The 19,149-nt window shown below is 57.5% G+C and overlaps 1 protein-coding gene across 4 annotated transcripts in view; it reads right to left on the bottom strand.

Moving 5' to 3' along the window:
- Positions 1 to 7,985: 7,985 nt before the first annotated feature.
- The window catches only part of JUP (junction plakoglobin), a 50,824-nt gene continuing 39,660 nt past the window's right edge, over positions 7,986 to 19,149 (bottom strand). For all 4 annotated transcript variants that reach the window (XM_074940930.1, XM_074940932.1, XM_074940931.1 and 1 more), the window contains exons 7-15: positions 18,758 to 18,861; positions 14,477 to 14,815; positions 13,669 to 13,824; positions 12,922 to 13,041; positions 12,538 to 12,688; positions 11,801 to 11,922; positions 10,813 to 10,852; positions 9,863 to 10,020; positions 7,986 to 8,848 (exon numbers count right to left, since the gene is read on the bottom strand). In XM_074940930.1, the coding sequence (XP_074797031.1) occupies positions 9,887 to 10,020; positions 10,813 to 10,852; positions 11,801 to 11,922; positions 12,538 to 12,688; positions 12,922 to 13,041; positions 13,669 to 13,824; positions 14,477 to 14,815; positions 18,758 to 18,861 (1,166 nt within the window). In that variant the 3' untranslated portion in view covers positions 7,986 to 8,848; positions 9,863 to 9,886. The remainder of the gene's footprint in view (positions 8,849 to 9,862; positions 10,021 to 10,812; positions 10,853 to 11,800; positions 11,923 to 12,537; positions 12,689 to 12,921; positions 13,042 to 13,668; positions 13,825 to 14,476; positions 14,816 to 18,757; positions 18,862 to 19,149) is intronic.

Genomic DNA, 19,149 nt, shown 5'->3' on the forward strand with positions numbered 1-19,149 from the left:
CCCTTTGGACTGGAGAAAAACCTCCTAAACCTACCCTTGGTGCAGAGTGGCCCATTCCCTGCGCCGCCGGCCGGCCTCACACCGGTGCCAAGAGGGCGTCAAACCCCTGGCAGGTCCGGATCCAGTGTGGCCCTGCATGCTAGGCCGTTTTCCAGGGAGCCCCCCATTTAGACACCTAAGGGGCAGGTTTGCCCAGTGCTCAGCAGCGGGACACAGCCACATTCCCCCGAGAACCGGCCCCCCGCCCTCCTGAACTGGGCCCCCGCTGGGGGCGCTGAGCCCTTGGGAGAAAGGTCGGCCCCTATGCCATCATTTCTACCAGCGCACAGAGAAGGCCAAACGCAGCCAGCCCGATCCACGAGCACGCGGCCCTCCCTTCGCACGCCGGCCCCCGGAGCAGGCCGCTGGCCAGCGAGGCCCTGGGTGAGACGGAGATCTGACTCTCCAGGTGCCAGTGAGGCCGGTGCCAGTCCATCCTGGCAACGTTCCCCAGCGCATCCTGTCCCTGCGTGGGCATTATAGACCGCAGTGCATGGTGCTCCTCCAGCACCCTCACCGCCGTGCTGTGAGCATGTGATCGCACCTTTGGGAGGGGAACCGTCGTCAGGTCACCCAATGACCATGGTTACTGACAGTCCCCAGATGGATAAGGAATCCTGGAGCCCAAGATAGGCAGGGGAACGAGCGCGCCCATTGCTGGGAAGCAGCTGTCTCTGGGTAGGCTGCAGCAGGTGTGTAGCAGCTCCCAGGAACGCTGCGGGACAGCAAGCAGAACATAAGCACAGCCAGACTGGGTCAGACCAAGGGTCCATCTAGCCCAGGGTCCTGTCTTCTGACAGTGGCCAGTGTCGGGTGCCCCGGAGGGAATGAACAGAACAGGGAATCATCAAGTGATCCATCCCCTGTCACCCATTCCCGGCTCCTGGCAAACAGAGGCTAGGGACACCCTCCCTGCCCATCCTGGCTAATAGCCATTGATGGACCCATCCTCCATGAATTTATCTAGTTCCTTTCTGAACCCAGCTATAGTCTTGGCCTTCACAACATCCTCTGGCAGAGTTCCAGAGACTGACTGTGCGTTGTGTGTAGAAACACTTCCTTGTGTTTGTTTTAAACCTGCTGCCTGTTAATTTCATAGGGTGACCCCCAGTTCTTGTCTTACAAGAAGTAGTAAACAACACTTCCTTATGTACTTTCTCCACCCCAGTCATGACTGTATGGACCTCGATCATATCTCCCCATAGCCGTCTCCTTTCCAAGCTGAAAGTCACAGTCTTGTTCATCTCTCCTCCTACAGAAAGTAAAACGCTCAGCTAGACCCAATTTAAACAGCAAAGGGGAAGGAGGCGGAAAGCCTCTCTCCTCCCCCAGACAGACACCTGACGGGTGCAGTCTCCAGCACAGACCTAGAGGGAAGTGAGCTCCTGTCAGTCACACCTTGGCAGACCCCCAACGCCGGGCCAAGGCCTGACCCTGTGTAGCTGGGGAGGGAGCCCAGCAGCAAGGGCCTGGCCACAGGGGCAGCAAGTGGGGCGGGGGCAGTTAATACAGAGGTCTCCGTTTATGTGCAAAACACGCTCAGCTCTCAGCCCAGCTCAGCCAGCGGGGCTCCAGGCCTGGGGATTCCTTGAATCAAATGTAACCAGCTGCCATCAGGCAGCTGTCCCTGGGAGGGGCTTGAGACGGGGCCCAAGTGCAAAGACATGACAAAGACACACAGCGTGTCCTTGGCTCGTGCCCTGATTAATTCCCTTCTCGCTGTTTTTATTATTGTTTCACCTACTCTGAACTGGGACTAGCCGGGAGCTCTCGGATACATGGATTGGGAGACCTGGCTGCTTCCTTCTGGTGTAGCATCCTGTCCCCTCGCTGAATCCCAGCTATGGCCTGGTTTGCTCAGGGAAAACCCTCCCAGTGCTGAGAGGAGAGAGGGGATGAGAGCAGCTGTCAGCTGGGATTGGCCTAGAGCTGAAGCATGGAGAGCAGATGCGGAGAGGTGTTTGCAGGTGATAGGAGCTGTGGCGGAGAAGGGTCTCGCACCAGGAGGGTGGGGTGAGGTGAAAGGACCGAGACCAGCTGGGCAGGCAGAGGGAGCAGGGAAGGGAGTAAAGACAGGGTCCGGGAGGTAGTTTGGGGAATGGGGGCTGAAGACAATACTGAGCTGGATCCTGAAAGGAACAGGGAGGCAGGTGTGGGATCCTGTCCATCCATCCGTCCCTCGCTAGGCTGGCTTCTCTCTGCTGCCTGCACAGGCTGAGACCGCAGCCACCCAGTGAAGGGAGAATATCACACAGGGGGTGACAGGCAGCAGTGCCCACGCAGGAGATGGTGGTGGGGCAGGAGAGTCCCTGGGGCGGGGCGGGCGGGAGCTCAGAGTTGAGGGAAGGGATAGAGGAGGAGAGGGAGCTGAGTGGCTTCCTTTGGCCCAAGACCCTCTGCTCCCTTCGAGCCCCTCAGTGAACAGATGCTGAAATGGAGTCACGTGGTGAAGACTGAGGGGGGGAGGGAGGGGTCATAAAAGCATCCAAAGATCCAGCCAGCAGAGCAGCACCTGGGATCCCTCCACTCTCTGCAAACCACCCCAGGCACCATGTGCCTGTCTCCAGCGGGGCTCACACCCCAGCTGGGCTGACACCAACTGCCCCCACTCCGAGCGCTTACAGACACTTGGTGCCCAGGGACGGGCAGGCTCCCCCAGGGCGAAAGCCCGGGTCACTCGCTAGCACAGACTCCCTCTTGCCTGGAGGAGAGCCAGATTCAGTCAGGTGATGCTAAGGGGGGGGCAGCGCGTTCTGGCTCCAGCCACGCATGCTCTTGTTACCGACAAGCCTCAGTAATGCACGGGGGGCCCGGTTCCTTATCCCCCGTGCAAGCCCAGCAGCGGGCACAGAGCAGCAATCAGGCAGCATGTGGGAGGCTCCGGGTTTCACTGCCCTGCATTGGTCCTCGCTGGGAAGGTCCCAGGGGCCAGGGTGGCCTGGAGCTGTGGCAAATGGGGCTGCGAGCCACAAGGGGCCATGGGCCCTGCTGGAGCTGCCTCCTCCTGACCTGTGCGGGAGGAGGCTGATCCAGGCAAGGCCAGGGGTGGAGCTGGTGCCCTTGGGGAATCGTGCCTGGTGCTGCTTATGCCACAAACACTCTCCAGGGCTGTGACCACGGCACTGGCCGCCTCCAGCTCCCTGGCCATCTTGGGTTCTGATCTGGCCCCAGCCCCATAGGGGCCAAGCACCTTACACTGTTTATAGGGTTTATGCTCATAGCCCCCCCAGGAGGTAGGGCAGGGCTGTTATCCCCACTCTACAGCTGGGAAACTGAGGCTAAGGGAATCACCCATAGTCACACCGGGCATCAGTAGCACAGAGGGGAATTGAACCCCAGTCCCTAAAGTCCTGTAACACCAGGGCCCACCCCAGAGGCAGCGCTAGCCCACTGGGGGCCCTAAGCAGGACTATTTTGTGTCCCCTCCCCCCGCCCCAACACACACATAATAAAAGGTGAATGGGGGCCCCCTTGAGTATCCCAGGGCCCTGAGCGATTGTTAGGCTACTTATGCCCAGTGCCGGCTCTGGACCACGCGGCCTCCGCAGGCACGGAACAGGCTGGCACCTGCCAGGCCAGCAGGGCAGAATCCACCCCAGGCTGGTTCATGCCAGCTGCATGCAACGCATTTGCACGGCGGGGCCTGGGCTGCATAAACCTCCACGAGGTGGCAGTAAAAGGCCAGAGATGGTCAAAGCCAAGGAGGGAAGCAGAGCTGATAAATCCACTAGAGTTTCCAGGGGGCAGGTGTGGGGGGGGGGGGGGAAGGCACCCCAGGCTCCTGGCCAAGGCTCTACAGTGACCTGCTGTGGCCAGTGCAGGAGCAGCCCTGGCAACTCCCTCCCCAAGCCTCTGCCTTGTGAAAATTCAGTGCAAATTCCAGCAGCTCCTGGCTAGCATGGCCCGGCATATCACGTCTGGCCAATGGCATCTCCCCGCTGCACTCGCAGCCTCGGAGGAGGGCAGGGTTGTGCCAGCCCCACGCCAGGCATCGTGCCCCAGCATGATCTGCCAAGAGAGGGTGAGCGTGTTGGCACCGGCCAAGAGGAGGAGCCCCAGCAAGAGAACCTGCCTCTCCCTTAGTCCTCAGCCCAGCCAGGTCCCTCCTGCCTGGCTACTTCCCCTCCCCTCTCACCCTGGGGGCAGACAGTGCCAGCTGGGCCCTGCTCCTGCCCACAGCAACCCCCAGCGGGTGGGACCTCCAATGTGCCCGGCTCCTGGCCTCTCAGCTTCCTAAGCCGGCCCAGTGGAGACAGGGGCTGCGCAGCGTTGACTGTCTGCAACTGTAACAAACCCAGGACCAGTGGTGAGAGCAGGGCCGGGAGTTTTGGGGTCTCCTTGCAGGTGGGAGGGGAGAGCGGGGGGTGCACATGCCCAGGGCCTGGCCAGCCGCCCCATGGAAGCTCTTGGCTCAGGGATCTCCTGGCTCCCCCCCGCTCCCACTCATGCTCCAGGCAGCCTACTGGTGTCTGGCGCTTTCCTGGTCCTGGGAAGTGATGAGACAGGAAACGAGGCCTCGTCCCTGTGGTACAGTTGGGCTGGGGTGTCCTCCAGGCCCTGCAGGGCTGTGCTCAGCAGCAGGATTTCAATCCCTCCACCCTGCCCCGCATCCAACAGAGCCACACTCAGCCCCGGCTGCCAGGCCGAGCTACCTGCCTGGCCCCACTCCGTCTGAGCGGGCAGATGCTCATTCCACCCAGCCCCATGGCCACCAATGGGGCGGTCAGAGCAGGGGAAGCAGTGGTGAGCCTGCTCCCACACCCAGCCAGCATCTGGGCCAGGCCCAGCTGCCATGCTCAGCACCAGGCCAGGCCACAGGATATGGGATTTGTAGGATGCTGGCTCCCTCCCCCTTCCACCCCCACTTTGGGGTCTCAACCCTATGCCTCATGGGGAGCCTCCTAGTAACCACCGCCCCAAGGTATTGATTCCCAGAGAAGCAGGGGGGATCGAGTGGGCAGGGTGGGGCAGCCCCTGCCTGTCCTGCCAGTTAGAACCAAGGGGCATTATGGAGTCTCCTTGAAGCAGCTTCCCTTTGCGATTAACAGCAGCAGACAAGGCCCCTGGGTGCTGAGAGCCAGGAGGGGCACAACTAAGGCACAAGCAGGGACACCCAGGCCCTGCCGAGTGCTGGGATGGCCTCAGGCCCACACCGAGCTGGGGAGGAGCAGCCAACAGCTTAAGAGACAGGTCTGGTGTCAGGCAGTGGTCATGGGACCCAAGCATCCTGCATGCCAGGCTTCTGCTTACCCCCAGGCCACATACACGCCCCGAGATGTGTGGGGAACCCAGCCCAGCAGCCCCTCGGCTACACGCGAGCTCCCCCCCTTGTGCAGTCTTGTCTCGTTCTCTCCCGCCCCCTTCATTCCTGGCCAAGGCAAAATACCGAGTCCAGTCAGCTGAAAGCGCTGAGCTGAAGCAAGGTGCCAGGTAGACCCTGCTGATTAGCGTCTCACTGGGGGCTGTGTGAAATGGGCTTTGCTACAGCACAGACAGGGCTAGGACCAGCATTGGGGGAGGGTTGGAGGGAAGGATAAGGGGGAGCTGTGAAAGAATGGGCCCCTCCTCAGCTGCCTATTCTCCCCAGACCTGGGGCATGGGCCACGGAGTCCTTGCCTGCATCTCCCCAGACAGCGCCGAGCAGACACTGGTGCCATGCACAACCTGGGGCCAGAGATTGTACTTCACACCTTTCTTCCATCCATCGCCAACTAGCGGCCGAGACCATGCCGAGCTGCCGGCCTCCCTACCCTCCATGGCAAGACCAGGTGAGCATGGAGGTCGGGGCCTGGCAAGACAGCAGGTCTTAGCGAAGGGGAAGAGCCGGGGTGAAGCCGGGAGAGCATGATGCTCATTGACCCTCCCTTGCTAAGGCCCAGGTAGGACTTACCCCAGGAGACAGGCGGTGGGGCTCAGGCCATAGGAGAATAAACCCACGTATTTAGAGTACCCATGTTACACATCACTCAAGTTTACCAAACACAGAGGGCACGGCCGAGAGACCATGGCCAGCACGAGGAAGCAGGGGCCTTGCTATTGTGTCCCCCTGCGCCACGAACGCCCCCACATGACAGTGCCCTCTTCCTTTTCCCCACCCCGACCCAGCCGGAACACACCGCAGCGCTGAGGGCAGATCTGCCCTGGCTTGGCTTATGCAAACCCTGCAAGGCAACACCGCAGGGAGGAGGGGAGAGACCCTGGCATCACCCCCCTTGCCTACAACAGTTCAGGCAGCAGGGGCAAGGCAGGGGCCGTGGGGGCCCCACCACGAGGGTGGGGTGGTGGGAAGTGCCCTGCATGAAAAGTGCACCTTGCCTGCCGAATTCATCTGGCTCCTACGGCCTCTTCCAGGCTCTGACCTCCGTCTCCCCTTTTCCCATTGAAAAGGAAAGGCTGAGCTCCCAGGGGCCACTCAGCAGCACCAGCCCTCCTCTGCTGTGCTGCCCGAAGTTCTCCCACTCTTCCCTGGCACCAAAAGAGATGGGGAACTGCAGGAGTCATTCGTGGAGATGCAGCCCCAACTCAGCAATGGGTGGTTAGCAGGGGGACTCCGGGACTTGCTGGAAATCGTAGACTTCAAGCTGACCACGGCCCCTAGAATCACTCCCGAAGGGGGGTTGGGTAGTGATGCCCTCTCCTACATCTGGGCACTCTGCTCTAAAGCCCCTAATCCCATCCCCACCGAGTGCCAACTCCCCATGCTGTGAACCAGCTAAAGACGTCAGCACAGCGCCTGCAAGCAGCCGCTCCGTTTGTGGTAACTGCGAATAGCTCGTTTCCGTCCTCCGGCACTCAGGCACACCTTCACCGGGCAGTCCCAGGCAGCAGCTTCCAGCTGGCGTCTTGGTGGGAACATTTCCTCTCGCTGCCTGTCCCACAGAACACGGCAGCTAGGTTAGACTGCAGTGAACCTGCTCTTTTAACCCAGGCTATTGCAGTTCCATCCTGCCTCAGTCCTATCAAACCAGGGAGCTGGCGCTGGCAACAAGCATGTTTATTCCCCAGGGTTCATCACATGAGCCACGAGAGGCAGTGGACAGGAGACACCGGTGCCGGACTCCATCTTGGGATGTCAGTATTCTTCCACTGACTGGCATGGGAACCACGCTTTGAAACAAAGGGTTCCTGCCATATGCAAAAGCTACATAAGGCAGGGGTGTGACAACATCATTGTTCTTCACTGACTCTGCACCCAGGAAGACTCCTGGAAACACCTGAGGAACAAAGACTGAACTGGGGGAAGTGCTGGACCCAGGCTAAAGGGATTCCAAGCTGTAAGCAAGTGCAGCTTGCCCCTTAAGAATCCACAGCCTGCTTGTATCATCACTTACAGTGAGGATCTGCTATTCATATCCAATCTACTTAGTATATTAAGCTTAGTTTGTGTTTTTTATTTGCTAGGTAACCTGCTTTGATTTGTTTGCTATCGCTTATAATCACTTAAAAAAATCTCTTTTGTAGTTAAAATTGATTTTGCTTTTATCTAAAACCAGTGTGCGGGACTCCTAACTCGGGGAGAAAGCTGTTGCATATTCCTCTCCACATTGAAGGAGGGGATGAATTTTATAAGCTTACGCTGTACAGTTCCCTGCGCAGCGCAAGATGGCATAATTTGCGTTTATACTCTAGAGTGGGTGCGTGCCTTAGGAACTGGGAGGTGCCCTAGCTGAAGCCTTCCCATGCAGGGGTTGGTTAAAGAGCCTGCCTGCACCTACTGCAGCTGGGTGAGTCCCTACCTGTATGTATGCTAGTGAAAATGCAGGCTGAAACCTGGAGAGCTTGTCAGCTTGTCAATATCAGTAGTGTAGAAGGGAGCCCAGGCTGGTGGGTCAGGGGGCTCAGTGGTACCCCAGTTCCAGGTGGCCCCCATTACACCCATTTCCAAACAAATGCCAACGGCTCAGGAGCTGACGCAAGTAGAACCACCAGCTCACTGCAACATGGGGTTAGGGTGTTTTATTCTTTGCTTTGGTCTATACAAAAAACTTACAGAAATAATAAAATCCTCAGTTCCTGAACCACATTCCAAGAACATCGATCCCTTTCCAACAGAAGCAGTAAGCCATCAGATCTAAAGTCGCTTTAAAAATGCATGAAGAGAAGGGAAGAGGGGAAGGAAACACCACTCACCAGAAAGGAGACAGGTTAAATTGTGCAATAGTAGATTGATACAAGGACACAGTTCCTAGTGGTTAGAGTCACTCCTCTATAGTAAGGACAGTTGCACTGAAATTCTGTTCACCCACGTCTGATCGGAAGGAATAAAGCCGTTGACATCCCTTGGGCTAGAACAAAGATCCCAGGAAAACACAGCACCCTTTGTTTTCTGCAAACTCACTGGATTTGCTATTTTTAATTTAAAGTTTGTAGAAAGCAAAAGACTCATTTTAAAATGTTAGATTATTTTTGTTAAACACTAAACACAGAACAGGAAGTGGGAAGTTAAAAAGCATGAACTTAAAATCAGACAGCAAAAGCCATTTGCACCATATTAAAAAATAAAAGAAATATATATTTATAGAAAAGACTATTACTGTCATGCCAATGGAGTTGGATAATGACGCGGGAGTCGCGTGTTTTAAAGCTTCAGAAACAGTATCTTGGCTTGGCTGGAGGGTGTTTGAAGCAATCTCAGGAGGAAAGGGCCTTTTTCACAGACCCACAGCAAAAAAGAAATAAAAACAAAATAAAATCTAAAAATAAAGCCTCTGGTGGGAATGGAAAAGTTGGTCTCAGGCACTTCTGTCTCCCAAGTCCCTCTTGCAAGCGCTCATCTCTGGAGCCACCCTCTTCTGCCCGGACAACACACCTGTAGGAGGAAGGACAGCATCAGACAGCTGATGGGGTGTAACAGGAGGAACAGCAGGTCTATCAGAGTGTGGGATCGTTCTCTGGGGCTAGGCTGGCCAAGGCGGAAGGCATGCTGAAGGGGCAGTCCTGGGCTGCCTGGGGAAGTCTGGCTTAGCCCACTGACCTACTCCGCCCTGTCTCATGGTAGAGCAGGCAGCTATGCCATGGGTTGGCCATATTTGCAGGCAGCTGTACAATGGTTCCCACGCCACTGTTCCCTTGTAACAATGGACGAGAGGAAACTAACCCAGCTACCCATGGCCGTCTCATGGGGAAGGGGCTGGGAGGGCATGGAGACCTCCTGTGGGGGGTGCACAGCTCTCGGTACCAGGAGATTGCCTGGAGCTAGCACTAGGGGGCAGAAGGGGGTCATTTCCCCAGAGCCCCCAAGCAGCCAGGAGCGGTGGAAATGCTGGTCAGCAGGATGGCAGCGGTCATGCACCTCAGACCCTCAGCTCTTCAACCCTTCCCCTCCCTCACCCGCATGTGGTCCCTTCATTCCAGCAGCCACTGGTGTGTGGACTGCTGCTCGGCCAAGCTCATCTACTGCCCTCTTGTTGGATCCCGTAGCTCTCACAGGTCTGGGGAGTGTCCCATCCCTGGGAGTCTCACCCCAGGCTCTGCCCTGCACTTTCTTCATTGCTTGGGGTCCGCTGACCCATCAAACCCCCTGCCTGGCCCTAGTTCTTGGGCTCTTGCCCAGAGGTGGAAAGTTGCCTGGAGCCCTCAAACTGATGCCAGGAGCCCAGAGGTGGGGAAGGACACACTGGCAGAGTAGATGTGCTCATGGAAGGCCCGGCAGTCCCAAAGCTGTGCACCAGAAGCCAGGCTATCCAGCCACAGCTCGGCACGGCCATCCTCCTCTGTCCTCAGACAGGAGCAGGACAATCCCCACACTGCTGCCCAGGTCAAGGCAGTCCCTCCTCCCAGTCCCAGCTGGGCTCCCTGCCAGGCAAGGCAGTGGTGGCCCTACCTTGTGCAGTGCCTGAGGAGCGGGTTAGGCGAGCATGTGTTCAGGGTAGTGACCTCGGACGCCATCACTGTAGGTGTCCATGGGATAGTCTCCGTCCATATCCATGTTTATGTCCAAGGGGTCATCACCCGCATACATACGATACCCAGCATCCATATCTAGCCACCAGGGGGAGAGGGCAGCCGTTAGCCCGCATGCCAGCCACTGAGCGGAGAATTAGCACCAGCTCTGTGCTCAGGTGGGGACACCCCAGCTCCCATCCAAGCATTACAGCTGCCCTCCCGGCCATTGAGGCTGCATCGGGCTGGGGTCCATCAAGCCCAAGGCCTGACAGGCACCAGCACCAAATACTGCAGGAGACCCCAACACGGCCAGATACGGAATAAGGGAAAGTTTCTTCCTGCCCCTTTGGAGGCTGGCTCGTGTCCTGACGCGGGAGGAATAAAAGCCCCAGCTGGCCTTGACCGGGGCGACACCAAAGCTCCTGGCCACACACTTCGCCTACAGGCGGCAGCACGCTCTCCTGCAGCGCGACGTTCCAGAGGGGAGCGGACGCTGACAGGACTTGAACTGGGAGCAGGATGGCTCAGCAAACTCGAGTGAGGCTGGGGCTCCCAGGAGGGAGCAGAGAAATTAGTCTCCATGTACAGAGCATGGCAATGCCACGCTGCCAGTCACCTGGGGCTTGGCGTTTGTTCGTAGCCCAGTGTTTAGTTCTCCTGTGCCCGGACACTAAAACCCGGCCAGCCAGACGTACACAGAGCCCAAGCCATGCCATGCTGGGGAGCGGAGGCAGACGGCTACAGCCACCTGACGGGCGCTTCCGGCCAAGTGGCCCAGCAGGGCCCCCAGCTCAGATGCACCGTTTGGTGCCCCGGCACGCATTGGCAGGACACGCCGGCCCTGCCGAGCTTGGCGGTTTCTGCACTAAGCACGTGCCCAGCACTTACCCTCCGGGTACGGCTCGTTGATCGGGATCATGCTCTGCGCCTAGGGAGGAGACACACAGGTAACACGAGGGCGCAGAGACACAAGGGCTGTTTGGGGTCAGCCTTCGCATGGTGCTTGGAACACGCACGTGGGGAGAATTAGCTTTTCCCGGCAGCAATGGCTTTTGAGAAGAGGGTAACAGGACCTTATGGTGCTGGGACAGCCATGGCAGCAGCTTCCCTGCTGGGAGTTGGGACACTGGAACAAAGGCTCCTGGAGCCTCTGGGGTGGTGCCAGTGCTGAGCTGTTTTACTGGAGGAATCACACTCCTGGGGAGGAGCCGGGGCTCGTGCTACCTGGGGATGCTGCATGAGCACCCCTATCTGCCCAGCTCATGGGCTGATTGCAGCCCCAGGAGGCCACTTGTGGCCAGGATTGTGTGCCAATGCAAGATGCCTGCAGCAACAGGAAACCCAGCTCCCATGGTGCCCCCTTTGCCCACCAGCCCCAGTGCAGGGAGACTCAAGGGTTGTGGCCAGATCATGTTGGATCAGTTTCTAAATGGAGCTTAGATGTTCCAGCCCTGAGTCCCCTAGTACAAGCATTAAGCCCTCCGTTTACTAACCCCTCCCACCTAGGAACAGGCACCCCCGTGCCCTGCCCCTACCCCCACCCTCCCCATTGCAGACGGTCACACACTCAGGGCTAAGTGGAAGATGTGGCTCACGTTCTTCCTGGCCCAAGTTCCACTAGAATCCCCTGGGCCCTCTGAGCCACAGGGGGACCCGCGGAGCCGAGCGGCCTCCCAGACACCCTGGGTACAAACCCCATTCATGGGCAGGGCAGTGGGAGAACAATCTCATGGAAGACGTTAGAGCCCAAATAGAGCACTCAGCTCGGGGGGAGGGGAGAGCTCCTGCATTGCTACCAAGGACCATGAGCTGGCCCTGAACAGTTCTAGAAGGAAAAGCCGCGCCCGACCCCACCCCCAGACAGACAGGCACTTACTGCTTCCCAGGCAGCAGGGTCATGTTTGAAGAGGGAGTTGGTGAGCTCGACGGAGACGCGTTTCCTGTAGTCGGGGTTTTTGTCCTCAGAGATGCGGAACAGCACGGCTGCGGCGTAGGTGGCTGGACAGAGAGGGGGGAATGTTGGAAGAGGAAACCTCTAAATGCCAGCAGATGGCAGAGGGAGCCACGCTCCTCTCTGAGCAGATGGCTGAATGATTTCCACTTCAGCGGGCGGCTCTGCATTTAATTACGTTTCCTGTTGCCACAGGACTGCCACAGCAGCTTTGCCGGCACCGTCCCGAGAGCCTCCAAGCCCCAGGGGCCACAGTGTCGTTTCATGGAGCAGGGCCTGTGCACCGTCACCCTCCTGCTAAGTGCTTCCCGCTCCCCAAACCCCGGGGCTGGAGCCTAGTGTGAGAAGGAATGTCAAGGGAATGACGGCACTTCCTTTAAGAGCGTTCTGGTGTTGCAGCCCTGTGCATGGCAGAGGGGGCCACAGAGCGGGTGCCGAGTGTAGGAGACAGTCGAACCCTGTCAGCTGGCTAGGGCGTCCTGGTGGGGGCATGCTACAGCACCCACGCTCCAGATGGCGGCAGCCCCGAGGCAGCACAACAGGAGAAGCTGATGAGAACGGAACAGAACCAGGGCCTGCCCAACGCGCCGACTGAGCAGCTCGGTGCGAGCCCCGCTGGGAGTCCCAGCTCCAAGCGCGTGGCTCCAGCTGGCTCGGCTCACCTGTGCCTTCGTTCCTGGAATGCAGCAGCTCCATCAGCGGAGCAGAGGCCCCCTCGGCATCAATCGTGTCAGCAGCTTCCTTGTCCTGGGCCAGCTCGCACAGCACTCCAGCTGCCACCCGCTGGATGTTCTCCACTGGGGAGTAGAGCAGCTGTCGGGGGAGGAAAAGCAGCGTGAGCCACTCCTGGCACCGCAAGCAAAGCCAAGCCAGGGCTGTTCAAGACCAGCTTCTCCGGCTGCCTTCACCCACCCCCCAAGGCAGCTACTGCACATGCCAATCGGATGCTCTGGGGCTCAGAGCCATCTGGACCGCCACAAGCCACCCAGGGCCTCCCGAAACCACCCCACCTCCCCTTCGCCTTGTGCTGCAACCCAAAGCCCAACCTGCACGAAGAGAGGAATCGTGTTGAGTCGGAAGATCTCCATGCGGTTCATTGGGTCCCGGGCCAGAATATGCAGGGCTCCTGTGCACCCCTCCACTATCTCCTCCATCTTCACTCCATCCTGCAAAGGGAGCAGTGATCAGCACCAAGGGATGACAGGTGTGAACGCACAGCACCGTACAACGGGTGTGGTACATGGGCGTAGGGAGGACAGAGCACAGTTCCTCGCCCTCCCACCTGCCTGGCTGCAATGGTTCATCACAGCTGACAGAGTAGTTATGTCCTCCAGGGATCACCCAGCAGGGGGTGCTCTGAACACCAAGTGGCATCTGCTTAGAGACCAGTGCTTCTTTGGGATGGAGGGGAGGGCCTGGCCCTGGCATGCCCGCTGCACTGCGCGGAGCGCCTGGCCATGTCTTCCTGCGTGCTAACTGCATCACCAGCCATTCTGGTGCATACACGGCCGCTGCTGCTGCCAGGCGCAGTCACGAGGGGGCAGGAGCAGCTGCTGTAGCGCTGCATGTCCAGGACTACGGCCCAGTTACAGCAGCCTTACCCACAGGCCCAGCACGTGGAGCTGCCAGGGCAATACCCAGTGGGTGTCCAGGGGCCGAGTGGAGGCTTCTCGTTCCAGAGTAAGCCAACCGAGCAACGCCCTGTGCACTGAGATCCCTGGGACACAGAGAAAGGCCCCACCGGGCAGGCGCTCCCCAGCTTGGCCATTGGCCCCTCCCGCATCTGAACTTACTGTGTACGGCTGCTGCGTGCCAGCTGCCACATGGCGCTGGGCATCTTGGTGAGCCTTCACCAGCAGCTGGACCAGGCGAGGGATCACAGCAGCCTCCTGCAGTGGGGCGTGGTTAGCCGGGCACAGGGCCAGGTTGCGGATCAGACCGATAGTGGCCTGGAAGAGAGGAGGATGAGGCCATCAGACCGGGCACTGGCTGAGGCAGCAGCTGTAGGTGCTCAGGACTCCTCCATTCAAGAAAGGAACTGGACATGCCAGGAGCAGAACTTTGCATTTAACCTCCCGTGTCCCCGGCACGAGCCCAGCTGCAGAGCCAATATTGCGCCGGCTCTGTACGCACTCAGCAGGGGGTTCAGAACCAGCCGCCCCAGCTCCCTGCTCACCCGCGCCAGCCGTTACCTGCCAGCACCTACAGCGAGAAGCCACCTTCCTCCGCCCCCACAGCTCACACAGCAGGTGGTGGCTTTGAAGCCTCTAGTCAGCCTGCAGCATTTCCAGAAAGGGATCCACCTACTTCCCTGCTGCTGGGAGCAGAGGGACAAATACTGATTCAAGAAGAGACCAGCACCAGCCCCGTCCTCTTATCACCTGCAGAACACGAGTGGGGGACAGACAGGGAGCCAGAGCTTGACTGCCAAGCCCACGCAGGGTGAACAGTGGGTAGCTGCGTCTCAAACCAGTTCCCTCTCCTCCACAGGGAGCTCGGGGGGATGTTAGCGTGGCTCATTGGGCATCAGGCAGAGCTCAGCTGGGCCCCAGTGCCGCCCTCCCCCAATGGACACTCCAGAGCCCCCTCTTGCAGTTTTACCTTGACCAGTGGCCACTGGTTGGGCTGGTTGAGGAGCTTGACGATCGCTGGGATGCCGTAGTTGAGCCGCACCGAGTTCTGGGCCATCTCTGCCTCCGGGTGCCGGCTGGTGAGGTGCCGCAGGGCGCAGACAGCCGGCTCAGTGATGTCCTCCTTGTCGCCCGCCCTCAGGATGGTGTGGATCAGGGCTTCCACCCCATTGGACTGCGTGACCAGGGTCTTGTTTTTGCTGTTGTTGCAGGTCAGGTTGGAGAGGGTGCCGGTGGCGCAGGTCAGCACGTTCACATCGTCCGAGCTCAGCTGGTTGACCAGGATCTTGAGGACGCCATCCAGACCCTCCTACAGAACAGTGAGTAGGTGACCATAGAAGCAAGACGTCACACCTGTCCTCTTCACACAGGCCATCAACCGCAGCACGGACAAGACAATGGACTAGGCCCAGCCTGTCCCCTCCTCGTTGGGCTCAGCTCTACAGCAGCCACAAGCTGCATCGTAAATAGCCCCAGGCCCTTTCCCAGAGCTCTGCTCCCTCCTGCCCCACTGCTTGATAAGGTGGAAGCAGAGCTGCTTGTCTGTTCACACAGCTGAGCCATCCCACATCACAGCAGGCTCCTCCATGCAGTGAGTCCTCTGCCCCCACCTCCAAAAACATAACTCTCTGCCTAAGGGGCCGCTTCAGACCACAGGGAGCTCTGCTCGGAGGGTGGTGGTGCCACGGGACGCCCTGTGTCACCGGATTCACCGCACACTACACTATAGCCGCACAGGAGCGCTCATGCCAACTCGCAGCAGTGCCAGCTAGGAACGGCCCTGACCCATGCAGGCCAGTAGGCCTGAGAGTCACCAGCCCAGTGCTTTGGAGACATCCATCTCTGTGTGCCACGAGAACGCTTAGCTAGCCTGGCGAGCCGGTTTCAGGTAGATGGCAGCTCTGGCGTTAGGGAACCTAGGCAGACTGTGCCAGGCTGGAGTGGGAGAGGAGTTGTAACTTTAAAGAGCGGTAAGGTGAAGTTAGCAAGCGTTGTGTCAGAGCATGCTGACGGGAGGGGTTGACACTGCTGCCTAGGCACAGGAAGCACGGGACAGATTCATCGGAGAGGACCACACGCGTGTCACCGCGGAAGGTCCTGCGAGCTCCAGGCCCCACCCCCGAGTGAGCTAGAGGAACATGATAATTTGGCATCAGGGATTCAGAACCCCAATTGCGCACCCATCGGGACACAGCCTTGAAGGTCACGTAACTGCTTAGTAAAGACAATGCAGAGCATTGTACAGATGAAGGGCAGATGGTGAAAGACTCGTGTTCCTCTGAACACCATTTGCACCAACTAAGCCCGTTCATCCCCACCCTCATGCCAGGGAGATGAGATTTGTAGAGGGCAGAGCACCCCTGGGACTGAGGAAGAGATCAGCTGGAACATCAAGCAGACAGCAACACCTTGGCAGGTGGAAATGTTTCCAGGAGGGCCCTCACAAAGGAGAATTATTGAGCTGCCAACTCTATTTCTACCCCCCACCCCCACCCCGCCCCACTCTCCCTCAAACCCTGGTTGGAGCATGTAGTAGGAAGCTGGGGAGTTTTTATCTAGTCACACTTGAGATCTGCCCATTTAACTCCTCAAAGAGTGAAGATTACAAGGTACCACCCAGATGCGCTCCTTCCCCTGGGAACCAGGCTCCCTCTGGGGCCCCCAAAACTGTGCTGTTTGGGTCGATGGCTTGGCGGACTCCAGCAGGCCCGAGAACATGCACAATTCAACAACCCTTCCTCATGCCAAAGGCCAACTATTGTTCCAACTCAAGCAGGGTGTCTCAATGCAGTAAGAGTCTTGTTCGCTGCAATATTTTCTTAGAACAAGAGTCCCAGGCCTCTAGACTCCTGTAACCACAGCTAGCTCTCTGCACTGTTTGGACAGCATGAGTGACAGATGCTCCAGACATGTGCAGCTTTACTTAGGAGTTTAGTATCTTCGCCAGGTTTCCCCTGCCGGAAACATGCAAGTGATACAATCCCCAGCTGTTCAGAGCAGTATGGCAAGCCAGCACGCGCACTGTGGGTGATCATGGGGGTCACTAGTGGCAGGACTGAGGGATTTAAGAATAGCCAGAAGGACAGTGGGAGATGGGGGTGGGGTCTTGGGTCCTGGTTAGACAGAGGATGCAAAGGAGTTAAGTCAGTAGACAAAGCTGCATTCCCGTTTGCTATTTAGCAGAGCCTGACCACCAAATGTTTCATTTGTTAATCTCACTGGAGATGGAGTTACATGCCTTCCAGAAACGATCCCAAATACTTTCCACGCTGCATCAGATCCTAATCCATGTGGAGGGTCAGGCCAAGCACCATGTGGGGAACACATCAGGAAGCAGTGGAAAGGCGGGGGTTGGGGGAAGAGGACCCTGGGTGTCAAAGCAAGCAGCTTGGTGAAACTTCAGGGGCGTCTGACTCTTCTGCTCCCTTCCTTGTCCGGATTCCACCCCACCCTCCCCAGCTGCGCTCCCACGGTCCTTCCACAAATACCATTAGCTTGACGAACAATGGCTTCCTCGCTGACTGTCAGAACAGTCTGGCACCAGCCCTGGAAGTCAGAAGCAAGCCCCAGCACCGGTTCTGCAGCAGGGGAACACGGGAGACGCCTTTCCAAGGGTGCTGACACAGAACGGCTTACGCCTTCGCCAGACTCCTAGCCCCACCCCTGTGGGTGCGGTGCATGGGCTGGCAGCACACAGAAGCATGTACTTACAGGGGGCACGTTCTCCCCACTGGGTCCTGGAGATGGAGTGTAAGTCAGACACAGGCAGGGAGAGCACAGACTGCCATCCTGGTGTGAAGAGGCCCCAGGCGCCCTTGGGAGACCCTGAGCACTAGGAAGCCAGCATTTGACAGGGTAACTGGTCCAGTGGACGGGAGAAGCAGTAGATGGGATGTACCTTGATTTTAGCAAGGTTTTTGACAGTCCCACATAGGAGTCCCATAAGCCAGCTAAGGAACTGGGGTCTAGATAAAATTACTACAAAGGTGGGTGCTCAGCTGGCTGAAAGACTGTTCTCAGCGAGTAGCTATCAATGGTTCACTGTTAAACCGGCAGACGTAACTAGTGGGGTGCTGCGGGGTTCAGTCCTAGATCTGGTACCATTCACTAGGTTCATTAAATGACTTGGAGAATGGAGTGGAGAGTGTGATTGTAGGATTTGCAGAGGACACCCAGCTGGGAGGAGTCGCAAGCACTTTGGAGGACAGGATTAGAATTCAAAACAAATGGACAAATTAGAGAATTAGACTGACATCAACAAGATGAAATTCCAATAAAGACAAGTGGAAAGTACTTCAGCTGGCAAGGAAACAAATCAAATGCACAGCTACAAACTGGGGAATGGCCATCTAGGCAGAATTACTGCTGAAAAGGATCTGGGGGCTCTAGCGGGTCACATACTGAATCTGAGTCAATGTGATGCAGCTGTGAAAAAGGCTGACCTCATTCTGGGACATATGAACAACACAGGAGGTGAGTGTCTCACTCTATTCGACACTGGTGAGGGCCCAGCTGGAGTCCTGTGTGCAATTCTGGGCGCCGCGCTTTAGGAAAGCTGCGGACAAATTGGAGGGAGCCCAGGAGAAGACCATAAAAGTGACCAAAGGTTTAGAAAACCTGACCTGGGAGGAAAGGTTAAAAATCTGGGCGTGTGTAGTCTTGAGCAAAGGAGACCTGATAGTCTTCGAACATGTTAAGGGCTGTATAAAGAGGACATGGATCAATTGTTCTCCATGGCCACTGGAGGTAGGACAAAGAATGGGCTCACTTGGCACCACTGGAGATTTAGGTTAGATATTAGGAAGAACTCTCAGAGCAGAGAAGCTCTGGGACACGGTTCCATGGGAGAATGTGGAATCCCTGTCACTGGAGGTGCTCAAGAGGAAGTTGGACAAACCCCTGTCAGAGAGGGTTTAGGTTTACTTGGTCCTGCCCCATTGCAGGAGGCTGGACTTGGATCTCTCAAGGTCCCTTCCAGCCCCACATTTCTAGGATTTCCATTACTTCCTGCTGGCCCCATGGAAATTAAGCCATTGCAACCGGACTGTGACGGGAGCTGCTCCTTGGAGTCAAAGCTGGGTAAGAACATCCCCTCTGGACTGTGGATGTTGGGCTTAGTGCAGAACAGGCTAAGATCAGGTATCCCCACAGAGCACCAGACAGGTGATTAATGCTCTACAGTCTATTCAGGAACACGCCTTAGAAATGCTTATTTGAGGCTTCTACAATGGCTGGATTCCTGTGCACTCACCTGCTTGGTGGCCACATCAGAGAGGTTCCTCAAGGTCCACAGGCAGTTCTGTACGAGCCTTGGGCTGGAGCTGGTCAGATGTTTCCCCAGAGCTTGCATGCCACCTGAGGGAAGAAACACAAAGCCCAGCCCAGCTGTAATTAGCCCCAACATCCGAGCTGCCCAGCACCATCCAAGCATGTGAGAGGCTACACATGGGTTTGGGCTCTTCAGACAGCCCTTTGCAACACTAAGTCTGAGGCCACCATCCCTCCTTGTACTGTAGGGACACAAAGGCAGCATCGCAGCTGGCCAGCAGGGCTAGCAGCAATTCTGCCCCCTCGCTCTCCCCCAGAAGCACATGTCTGCACAAGCCTAAGCAAAAACAACTCGCATTTGTCCTCAAAAAGTTT

The sequence above is a fragment of the Natator depressus genome, chromosome 27 (assembly GCF_965152275.1).
Source record: "Natator depressus isolate rNatDep1 chromosome 27, rNatDep2.hap1, whole genome shotgun sequence".
Lineage (NCBI taxonomy): Eukaryota > Metazoa > Chordata > Testudines > Cheloniidae > Natator > Natator depressus.